General features: G+C 41.6%; 1 protein-coding gene across 3 annotated transcripts in view; it reads left to right on the top strand.

Annotated features, from left to right (window-relative positions):
• Positions 1 to 9,575, top strand: part of N4BP2L2 (NEDD4 binding protein 2 like 2) — a 95,967-nt gene extending 86,392 nt beyond the window's left edge. For all 3 annotated transcript variants that reach the window (XM_050766822.1, XM_050766824.1, XM_050766823.1), the window contains 3 exons: positions 3,144 to 3,229; positions 5,904 to 5,947; positions 9,387 to 9,575. In XM_050766822.1, the coding sequence (XP_050622779.1) occupies positions 3,144 to 3,229; positions 5,904 to 5,933 (116 nt within the window). In that variant the 3' untranslated portion in view covers positions 5,934 to 5,947; positions 9,387 to 9,575. The remainder of the gene's footprint in view (positions 1 to 3,143; positions 3,230 to 5,903; positions 5,948 to 9,386) is intronic.
• The last annotated feature ends 2,633 nt before the right edge of the window (positions 9,576 to 12,208 follow it).

Genomic DNA, 12,208 nt, shown 5'->3' with positions numbered 1-12,208 from the left:
GCTAATTTTTTTATATTTATAGTAGAGATGGTGTTTCACCGTGTTAGCCAGGATGGTCTCGATCTCCTGACCCCGTGATTCGCCCGCCTCGGCCTCCCAAAGTGCTAGGATTACAGGCATGAGCCACTGCGCCCAGCCAGAGATAGGCTGCTTAAAAAAAAAAAAAAAAGAAAGAAAGAAAACCTTTCTACTTTCTTTCTTTCTGTTTTTGAGGCGGAGTTTCGCTCTTGTTGCCTAAGCTGGAGTGCGGTGGTGCAATCTCGGCTCACTGCAACCTCCACCTCCCAGGTTCAAGCAATTCTCCTGCCTCAGCCTCCTGAGTAGCTGGGATTACAGGCGCCCGCCACCACGCCCGGCTAATTTTTGTGTTTTTAGTAGAGACGGGGTTTTACAATGTTGGCCAGGCTGGTCTGCAACTCCTGACCTCAGGTGATCCACCCACCTCAGCCTCCCAAAGTGCTGGGATTACAGGCCTGAACCACTGCTCCTGGCCGTAAAGAAACTTTCTACTTTCTGCGTTTATTTTGTTTAACACATGGCTCTTTCCTTTCTCATTCACAATTATGGCTCCCAAATACAACATTAGTAAATGGGAGATTGCAAAGATTACATGAAGGAAAGATATCTGAAATAGCTGAATTTACTTTTTAAAGGCAGTCTGTAAAGGATGCTGAAGGGATGAGGTGGAAGTCTGACTAGTTGACTTAAAAGGTTCCTTCAGGCTCTTAAGGTTGTTATTTTGGGGCTGGGTGTGGCGGCTCATACCTGTAATCCTAGCATTTTTGGAGGCCGAGGCGGGATGATCACTTGAGGTCAGGAGTTTGAGACCAGTCTGGCTAACATGGTAAAAACATGCTCTACTAAAAATACAAAAACTAGCTGGGCATGCTGGCATGTGCCTGTAATCCTAGCTACTTAGGAGGCTGAGGCAGGAGAACCACTTGAACCTGGGAGGCAGAGGTCACAATGAGCAGAGATCACACCACTGCAATCCAGCCTGGGCGACAGAGTGAGACTCCATGTCAAAAAAAAAAAAAATTGTTATTTTTGGAAATGAAAAAAATCTACATGTGAATAAAACAAGCAAAAATATGATTTTTTAATATTCCACCTAAATTTCTTTTTGGGCCAGCCACAGTGGCTCATGCCTGTAATCCCAGAACTTTGGGAAGCTGAGACGGGTGGATCACCTAAGGTCAGGAGTTCGAGACCAGCCTGGCCAACATGGTGAAACCCCATCTCTACTAAAAATACAAAAATTAGCCAGGAATTGTGGCATGTGCCTATAAACCTAGTTAGGAGGCTGAGGCAGGATAATTGCTTGAATCTGGGAGACGAGGTTACAGTGAGCTGAGATCGCACCACTGCACTCCAGCCTGGGCAATAGAGTAAGACTGTTTCAAAAAAAAAAAAATTTTGTCTTCAATCATGAGCATATTTAAGATAATGTCTTTATGATATTTATCCCAACTTTTCCTTATCTGTAACTCAATAGCTGATACTTTCTAGTGCTCTTCCTTGGGGACAGAAGCTGTAAGAGTCAAGAGGCCAAAGCTCCGATTTTTGTAGTTCTCCTGTATCTTCTATTGTTCTATACTTCTCAGGATTCCTTGGGGACCTGTTCCATCTCAAAGCTTGTCACCCTGAGTTTTTTTACTTGGCTCCTAAGCTTCTGATGCTCCAGATAAATTTGGTCCCGCAGCTGAGACCAAAGATTGACTAAGTCCTAGGGCCAAGGAGTCATAATTATCAACCTGCTCTTGGGGCTCTGGCATCATATTTATCATATTTGTAAATTTTGTGAATAATTACATCTTGACTATTTGCTGTAATTTTTCTTTTTTCTCTTTTTTCTTTTTTTTTTGAGACGGACGCTCTGCTGCCCAGGCTAGAGTGCAGTGGTGAGATCTTGGCTCAGTGCAACCTCTGCCTCCCAGGTTCAAGCGATTCTCCTGCCTCAGCCTTCCAACTAAGTGGGAGTACAGGCGCCTGCCACCACACCCAGCTAATTTTGTTTTTTCTTTTTGTATTCTTAATAGAGATGGGGTTTCACCATCTTGGCCAGGCTGGTCTCCAACGCCTGACCTTGTGATCCACCCACCTTGGCCTCCCAAAGTGCTGGGATTACAGGCATGAGCCACCTCACCCAGCCTATGTGCTGTAATTTTTCTACCCACCTACATACACCAAAGAAACATACCAATTTTTTCAAAGTAAATGCATTTGCTTTGGGGAGCTCTAAGTGATAACTGAAGATGTTTTAGATCTGGGATCTTAGTCAAGGTCCATATTCTGAAATTGTATGTAAAATTTTGGGGGTTATTTTGTGCCATTTTTTGGGGGGAGGTCCGTAGATTTTATCAGCTCCTCAGAGGGGTCTATTGATGCAAAAAGATTAACAATCACTGCTTTAGAGAGGCACCAGAATGCATGAAGACACTATTGTGAAAAGATTCTATGCCTCCTCTTACCTTGAATGCACGATATCATCATAATCAACAATGATCAAGCATCCGCTAATTAAACTTCCGAAAGCTTTTTAAAGGAAATAGACCTCATTCATCAAATAGCTTACCTTCTAAATGGGGAGACAAGACTAACATAAAACAAAATTACTGCACATAGAAAATATAAATGATAAGCTTATGAATATTTTATGAGTGACATTAGTAGTGCTAAAAGGATTGTAGAAGAGAATTTGAGGTTATAGTTTTGTCTGGAATGCCTTCCATGTGGAAGTGCATTATAAGTACTGTTTATACAAGGGAGAAAGAATGTATCTCAAAAGAAAAGCAGAGGGAAAGAATTTCATATTTGGAAATGGTATGTGCTTGAAAGGGATAAAGAGGAAACCATAAATAGAGGCTATGAAGCAATTTGTTTGGCTAGATTGGACGGGCCAAGCTCATGGTCAGTGGCCTTGTAAATAAGGCAAGAATGCAAATATATCCTAGTATTAGAGTCTGGTTAGTGTTTACTAATTGAGATCTGAGACAAACTCCAGCTTTAGACTTCACCGAAATATCTTTAAAACTAGACTTTTAACGGTATGGTGGTTAGATATCAGGTTTGCATGTCTTCACAGTTAGGGTAAAAATCTGTGTGACATTAGAGATGAGATTAGTTCTTTCTTTTTTTCACAGAATCCTTGTTGCCTGATGACTATGTGGTTCCTCTTGACTGGAAGACACTAAAGATGATCTATTTGCAATGGAAGATGTCAGTGGAGGTATATACGTATGCGTGTGTGTGTGTGTATATATATATATATATATATATATTTTTTTTTTTTTTTTTTTTTTTTTTTTTTTTTTTGAGACGGAGTCTTGCTCTATGCCCCAGGCTGGAGTGCAGTGGCGCGATCTCGGCTCACTGCAAGCTCCGCCCCCCCGGGTTCACGCCATTCTCCTGCCTCAGCCTCCCGAGTAGCTGGGACTACAGGTGCCCACCACCTCGCCCGGCTAATTTTCTTGTATTTTTAGTAGAGACGGGGTTTCACCGTGTTAGCCAGGATGGTCTCGATCTCCTGACCTCGTGATCCGCCCGTCTCGGCCTCCCAAAGTGCTGGGATTACAGGCTTGAGCCACCGCGCCCGGCCTTTTTTTTTTTTTTTTGAGATGGAGTTTCACTCGTTGCCCAGGCTGTAGTGCAATGGCGCGATCTGTGCTCACCACAACCTCTGCCTCCTGGATTCAAGTGATTCTCCTGCCTCAGCCTCTCTAGTAGCTGGGATTACAGGTATGTGCCACCATACCCAGCTAAGTTTTTGTATTTTTAGTAGACACGGGGTTTCTCCATGTTGGTCAGGCTGGTCTCAAACTCCTGACCTCAGGTGATTCTCTTGGCTTGGCCTCCCAAAGTACTGGCATTACAGGCATGAACCACCACACCTGGCCAGTGGAGGTATATTTTTATGGCTTTCAAATAGAAACTGCTATTCTATTCTCTACTTCTATGAGATTAACTTTTTAGATTTCACATGAGTGAAATCATGCAGTGTATATTTTTCTGTGTCTGGCTTATTTCAATTAACATAACTTCTTCCAGGTTCATCCATGTTGTTGCAAATGACAGAATTTCCTTCTTTTTTATGGCTGAATATTATTCCATTGTACAAGCTATGGTGTTCATTGCACAGCAGGGAGGGTGACTATAGTTAACTATAGTTAACAATAATGCATTCTATATTTCAAAATAACTAGAGGAGAGGATTTTGAATGTTCTGACTACAAAGAAATAATAAATATTTGAAGTCATATATATGCTGATTACCATGATTTGATCATTATACAATGTGCACATGTATCAAAACACATTGTGCTCATAAATATGTACAATTATTTTGTGTCAATAAAATTTTTAAAATTATGGAATAAAAAATAAAATTTATGAAACTTGAGAGAAGTGCTAGTTACCTTAAATTAGAAAAAGAATATATATGGATGGGGATGAGTGGATAATATAGGCATGTTTCCTTTCAATTAGTCCCAAAGAGAAAGTTGCATGTAATTCCCTAACTTTGTGGAAGAATATACAGGTATAAGGACTCACTGGGGATGACTAAGGCACCCACTGTAGGAGAGTCCTGTATTCTTCATTGCGTCTTTTCTCCTGTCCAGCCCTCAGTCTTATCCATTATGATAGAGTAACAGCTACCAATTAGATTTGTAGTTACTTGACTTGGAAGCACCTTCCTATTGTGATCTGTGGTCCACAGTGGCAGACATGACTATTCTGAGGGCTGTTCATTTTCCAGGTAGCTAGAGGAGGACTGGCTTGGAGGGTTAGAAGGATGATAGAGAAACTGGAAAAGCCAGTATTTCACCTAACCTAGTGGGGGTGCCTGGGGTTCTGTTCACATTAGTTGGTTATTATTTAAATGTGTCCAGAGGCAATGCTAATGGGTGCATTTTGAAATGAATAGTAAAATCAAAATTTAGTGAATCATTACAGAATAGTTCAGGACAGTAGGTATTTTTTAACTGTTCTCATAAACACTGTTATGGGAAAAGTAGACTCATTTTGTCTGTCCATTTAGTAAAACCAAATACATTTTTTCTCAACTTCTTGTTTCTCCTTTTTCCCCATGGAGACTTTATTGCTACTTAAAACACACATACACACACACACAGAACAATATTTTAAATGTTTAAATTGACATTTGTGGCCAGGCGTGGTGGCGCATGCCGATAATCCCAGCATTTTGGGAGGCCAAATTGGGTGGATCGCTTGAGGTCAGGAGTTCGAGACCAGCCTGGCCAGCATAGTGAAATCCTGTCTCTACTAAAAACAAAAATATTAGCTGTGTGTGATGGCACTTGTCTGTAATCACAGCTACTTGGGAGGCTGAGGCAGGAGAATCACTTGAACCCAGGAGGCGAAGGTTGCAGTGAGCCAACATTGTGCCACTGCACTCCATCCTGAGCGACAGAGCAAAACTCTGTCTCAAAATAAATAAGTAAATAAATAGATATTTATGGTTATTATATTTCTTTCTTTTTTTTTTTTTTGAGACAGTCTCACTCTCTCACCCAGGCTGGAGTGCAGTGGCATGATGTCAGCCGAATACAACCTCTGACTCCCAGGTTCAGGAGATTCTCCTGCCTCAGCCTCCCAAGAAGCTGGGACTACAGGCATGCGCCACCACACCCACCTAATTTTTGTATTTTTAGTAGAGATGGGGTTTTGCTCTGTTGGCCAGGCTGTTCTCAAACTCCTGACCTCAGGTGATCCACCCACCTCGGCCTCCAAAGTGCTGAGACTGAGCCACTGTTATATTTCTTCTGTCATTTTAGGAGTGTCCCTACATGAGTAAAATGACAGTGTAAACTTAACTCCAATGCCAAATATTAATATTTTATGTATTTTACTAATATGTTATGTATTTTAATTATAATTTCTAGAAAAGACAGAAGAAGATGGTTGAAAAATGAAAATTCCTTGAACCGTAAGTATGACCTATTCTAGAGACCTCTGTTTGATCATAGAATAGTTAATGTTGACGTTATTTGGTTGTAATAGCTCATATGTATTATAGCATGACTGGAGAGTAAAATATAAAAAATGAAGTTTGTTACCATAGCAACCTTGTGTGCTTATTGTACATGTGATGTTTTTGTTTCCTTTAAGTGTAGATCTTTTCTGAAATACAACAAAGCTTAGATTGTTGCTCCCAAATTTATTTTCCCACTTTACTGGTTAGAACATATTTTACAGCATTCTATCAATGCACAGTTTATGAGACATTTCCCCCCTTGGGTTGATACGTGACGAGGGCTGGGAATTAGGGGTGTAGGTTCTATTTAAATATTAGGTTATCTAGGAAAAGAGGTAAAACATATAGACAAGCTCATGTTATATTTTAAACTTGTCATCAAGCTGACATTAAAATAAACACATAGCCATTTTTTTCAAATGCCTAAATTATGAAATAAACACAGCTGCTACGATTTCAGTGCATATATGTCTGCATCTGATAAGAATTGAATGCACTATGCACTTACTATATGGTTTTTTCATTTTAACTTATTTCTAAGAGTATCCTACTTTCCATTTCTCAACTAGAAATACATGTATACCCTGTAAAAATGTTTTTTGTTTGTTTTAACCCTGCTTCCCCTGAAAGAAGAGGAAGAAGAACTGAAGATTTGGGAGAGGAGTTTAGAAATTTGCAGGGGTCACTAGAAAAATGTGGGATAAATATGGTACAGGAGGAGATAAGAGCCTATGAGGAATTCCAGAGCAAGGAAGTGAAGACCTTCATTCAATTATTCAGCAAATGTGGCTTGGTGTGGTGGCTCACACCTATAATCCCAGCACTTTGGGAGGCTGAGGCAGGCAGATCACCTGAAGTCAGGTGTTTGAGACCAGCCTAGCCAACATGGCAAAACCCCATTTCTACTAAAAATACAAAAATTAGCTGGGTGTGGTGGCAGGTGCTTGTAATCCTAGCTACTTGGGAGGCTGAGGTAAGAGAAATGCTTGAACCGGGGAGGCAGAGATTGTGGTGAGCTGAGATCGCCCCACTGCACTCCAGCCTAGGCGACAGAGCGAGACTCTGCCTCAAAAAAAAAAAAATTGTTTAGCAAATGTTTATGGAGCTGCCTCATGTCAGACACTGAAGATATAGCAGTAAAAACACCCTGCCCTCATGGAGTTTGTGTTGTAGGGATTAGAGTTGACGCCATAGCATGTTGGGCAAGGACTTGGCTGAGTGAGCCTCTAGCCTACCTCTGACCGAAGTTAGATTAGAGTGAGTGAAGTTCCCCTAGATGGCCCCAACATGAAGAGACACCAGTACAAGCAGCATGCAACAAGCGTGGATATATTTTGCTGTGGCCAATTTCAGGAGTCTTTTCCATCTGCTAAAATTGGTAGCTTTGTGTCAGGGACACTTTTGCGACCATAAGTTTGATTTTCATGTTGATCTCGCACATGTATTCTAAACCGTCACGACTTCTCACAGAGCATTCTGCCCTTAATTATTATTTTTTTTCTTTTTAGGGAATTTTATGAGTGCTGTAGCTATGTGCAGATTTTTTTACAATCTTATTGAGAAAGGGCATTCTGTTTTGTGTTTGGCATTAAGTACTGACTGACCAGTCTGTCTCAAGGGGTAAACAGAAATTTAGAACGAGGGAAATAGCAGGAGAATCTGGTTGGCTCTGGGAGCCACAAGTCAGTGCCCATTTACAAATATTCTCTCTGCTGGTTGCCACGGTGTTTAATGTCATGGTACTCCTTTATGGCAGTGGGGCAGGGTGCTAGGAAGAGGATGGGTCCCCATCTTAAGGCTCCTCCTAACTGTGTGTGACCCTAAGCAGAGGACCCTTCTCAGAGTCTCAGTTTCTTCATTTGTAAAATATTTATCTTTTAAATGAGGATTAAATGAAATAACTTTGCAAAGTTATTAAATGAAAAAACTGGCCAGGTGTGGTGGCTCACGCCTGTAATCCTAGCACTTTGGGAGGCCGAGGTGGGTGGATTGCCTGAGCTCAGGAGTTAGAGACCAGCCCAGGCAACACAGTGAAACCCTGTCTCTACTAAAATACAAAAAAAAAAAAAAAAAAAAAAAAAAAAAAGAAATTAGCTGGGCATGGTGGCATGACCTGTAATCCCAGCTACTCGGGAGGCTGAGGCAGGAGAATTGCTTGAACCCAGGAGGCGGAGGTTGCAGAGAGCCGAGATCGCACCACTGCATTCCAGCCTGGGTGACAGAGCAAGACTCCATCTCTACAAAAAAACAACAAAAAACAAAAAACTGTGCAAAGTATGGGGCCTAATGACGGAAAAATATTAGACTCTTAATAAGAGTTAATTTCCTTCCCCTAAATACTGCCTTGGATTAAAGCATTGCCTTTCTTTTTCCCTCCCTCCCTCCCTTCCTCCCTCCCTCCCTTCCTTCCTTCCTTTTTTGAGATGGGGTCTCACTCTTGTTGCCCAGGCTGGAGTGCAGTGGTGCAATCTCGGCTCACTGCAACCTCTGCCTTCCTGGGTTCAAGCGATTCTCCACCTCGGCCTCCCGAGTTGCTGGGATTTCAGGCGCCTGCCACCATGCCCAGCTAATTTTTTTTGTATTTTTAGTAGAGACGGGGTTTCATCATGTTGGTTAGGCTGGTCTCAAACTCTTGACCTCGTGATTTTCCTGCCTTGGCCTCCTAAAGTGCTGGGATTACAGGCATGAGCTACCATGCCCAGCCTTTATTATTATTATTATTGTTGTTGTTGTTGTTTTTGAGATGGAGTCTTGCTCTGTAGCCCAGGCTGGAGTACAGTGGCTCACTGCAACCTCCACCTCCCAGGTTCAAGCGATTTTCCTATCTCAGCCTCCTGAGCAGCTGGGATTATGGCCCGCCACCATACCCAGCTAATTTTTGTATTTTTATTATTTTAGAGACAGGGTTTTGCCATGTTGGCCAGGCTGGTCTTGAACTCCTGACCTCAAGTGATCTGCCCACCTCGGCCTCCCAAAATGCTGGGATTACAGGCATGAGCCACCATGCCCGGCCAAAACATTGCCTTTGAAATGCTCTCTGGCAAAATAGAAATTGTGTTCTTTAGGAGAGGAACATATTGGCCCAGTAAACATGTTAACACATTTGCATGAATTAGTGCATTTGTTTTTAATTTTTTGTAATGTACATAGCTGGATCCTCAGGGAATGGGATCTAGAACAAGTTTCAGCTGAAGGACAGGGAGTTGGGAAATATCAGGGAACAGGATCTTGAATGAGGCAGGACTAAGCAGTGTGGACTATGGGGAGAGTTGTGAAGTCCTGGATGCCAGGGGAGTGGCATAGCTCAGGAAGTAAAGACTGGGAACCTGAAAACAAACTCTGTTCATGTCACATGTTTTCTGGTCTTGTCTGGGCTTGTGTTTGCTTGTAGTTGACTTCTGCTGTCTTCATGGTACTGCTGAAGATCGTGATCATGGAGAAAAGTCAGAGTGCCCAGTGCCAACCCAAGGGATTCTTTCCAGAGACATACCCGTTGGATACCAAAATTAGTTTGGATAATCTGTCCAACCGTTCTCGATAAGTTATCTGAATAATAAAAAAAACTCAACAGAGGAGGTAACAATTTAAACATTTTATTGTCTAATTTGTAAATGTTTACCATACTTTATAATTTGATAGAAGAAAATAAGGCACAGAAAACTTGAGTACCTTATTTTAAAAACTGCATTAGGATTAAAAGGTTAGCCCCTATATCAAAGTATTGGTCTAGAAATGATCCCATTTCTAGAATTCTGAAATCTAAAAAGCTCTGAAAATTGAAAGTTATTTTTCCAAATGTATTCATTGTGGTAAAATACACAAATATAAAATTTACCATCTTAACTGCTTTTAAGTGTGTTATAAATACATTCGTGCTACCATCACTAGCATCCATCTCCAGAACTCTTTTCACTTTGCAAAACTGCAATTCTATATCCATTAAAAAATGACCCATTCCCGGCCGGGCGCGGTGGCTCAAGCCTGTAATCCCAGCACTTTGGGAGGCCGAGACGGGTGGATCACGAGGTCAGGAGATCGAGACCATCCTGGCTAACACGGTGAAACCCCGTCTCTACTAAAAAATACAAAAAACTAGCCAGGCGAGGTGGCGGGCGCCTGTAGTCCCAGCTACTCGGGAGGTTGAGGCAGGAGAATGGCGTGAACCCGGGAGGCGGAGCTTGCAGTGAGCTGAGATCCGGCCACTGCACTCCAGCCTGGGCGACAGAGTGAGACTCCGTCTCAAAAAAAAAAAAAAAAAAAAAAAAAGGCCCATTCCCTCAGCCCCTGGCAACCACTGTTTCTGTTTTTTAAATAAGTTTGACATTAAAACTAAGTTTACAGCCAAACCTGACCCAAATACGAGCTGGGCACAGTGGCTCATGCCTGTAATCCCAGCACTTTGGGAGGCTGAGGCAGGAGGATCACTTGAGCCCAGGAGTTTGAGACCAGCCTGGGCAACATGGTGAAACCCAATCTTTACAAAAAATACAAAAATTAGCCAGGTGTGGTGGCACAGCCTGTAGCCCCACCTACTCAGGAGGCTGAGGCAGGGATGATTGCTTGAGCACGAGAGGCAGAGATTGTAGTGAGCCAAGAGAAAAAAAAAACCTGACCCAAAAATGTAGGCAATTAATTTTACTCCTTATTTATCCCACTTGGAATGTATAAAGTATATTCATATATTTCATTGTAGACATATTAATGTGTTTAACTACCGAGGTCTGCACCACACCCCACTGGGAATATAGGATAATATACAGTACTATTACCTTTAAACAACAAACACTTTCTGAATTCTGAAGTGTATCTGACCTCTAGAATTTTGGTTAGGGATTGTGGGACTTGTACTATACTACAAGTTATTAATATTCTTTTTTATTCTGTTTTAGTTTAGTTGTACTTAATAAACTTAAAATATGAAAATTCATATTTACAAAATATAAATTAAGGAGTGACTACTCACTATTCAACATGTAGACATCAACTTAATCTCCATTTGCAGAAAGGGAGCCCGGGGTCTTATCTTACCCTACTTCTCCCAGATGTCTATCTAATCTTCTCAGAGGAGCAAACCTCTAGGCCTGGGGAGGGGCAGGCAACTGCTTAGGGTGTGGACATTTGTTTGTTAAACAGACTTTACACTGCCCTTCTGGTTTACAGCCCCGCCTCCAAACTTTCCAGTTTTGGAGATTTAGGGTTTATGCTGGGTAATTTGTGTTGTTTCTTGGCTGTCTATAAATCAGAGGATTTTTTTTTTTTTTTGGCCAAATCAATTAACACCTGGCCTTTTGCTCTCCAGTTTCCAAAATTTTGTTGCTGTGATCTCTCTCTCTTCTTTATGCTTAAAAGAAAAATAGTAACAAAACAACCACTCCACTAAAAAAATAAAATAAGCCAAACTAACCCCCTTTACATTCTAGCAGGGTTTCGAAGAAGAAGGAGAAATTGAATACTTGTGTTTAATCCGTCATCTTTATTGGGAATTTAGTGCTGCACTTAAGATATCTCAGTGTTTTCCTTATGTTCATTTTGTAGTTTTCTGTTTATGTTTCTTCACTAAACTTGCTCTGTTGCCTAGGCTGGAGTGCAGTGGTGCAATCATAGCTCACTACACCTGCTCAAGTGATCCTCCCATCTCAGCCTCCCCAGTCTGGGATCATAAATGTGTGCCACAATGCCTAATTTTTAACTTTTTAAAATAGAGATGGGGTTGTGATGGTTAATACGGAGTGTCAACTCGATTGGATTGAAGGATACAAAGAATTGATCCTGGGTGTATCTGTGAGAGTGATACCAAAGGAGATTAATGTTTGAGTCAGTGGGCTGGGAAAGGCAGACCCATCTTTAATCTGAGTGGGCACAATCTAATCAGCTACCAGTGTGGCCAGAATATAAAACAGGCAGAAAAATGTGTAAAAGCTAGACTAGCTTAGCCTCCCAGCCTACATCTTTCTCCCACACTGGATGCTTCCCGCCCTTGAACATTGGACCCAAGTTCTTCAGTTTTGGGACTCAGACTGGCTTCCTTGCTCCTCAGCTTGCAGATGGCCTGTTGTGGGACCTTGTGATCGTTTGAGTTAAATACTATCTAATAAACTCCCTATCTATCTATCATCTATGTATCTATCTATCTATGTATCTATCTATGTATCTATCTATCTATCTTTCTATCCATCTATCTATCTATCCATCCATCCATCCATCCATCCATCC

Source organism: Macaca thibetana, chromosome 17, assembly GCF_024542745.1.
Source record: "Macaca thibetana thibetana isolate TM-01 chromosome 17, ASM2454274v1, whole genome shotgun sequence".
Lineage (NCBI taxonomy): Eukaryota > Metazoa > Chordata > Mammalia > Primates > Cercopithecidae > Macaca > Macaca thibetana.
This window is presented reverse-complemented; position numbering and strand designations above follow the sequence as displayed.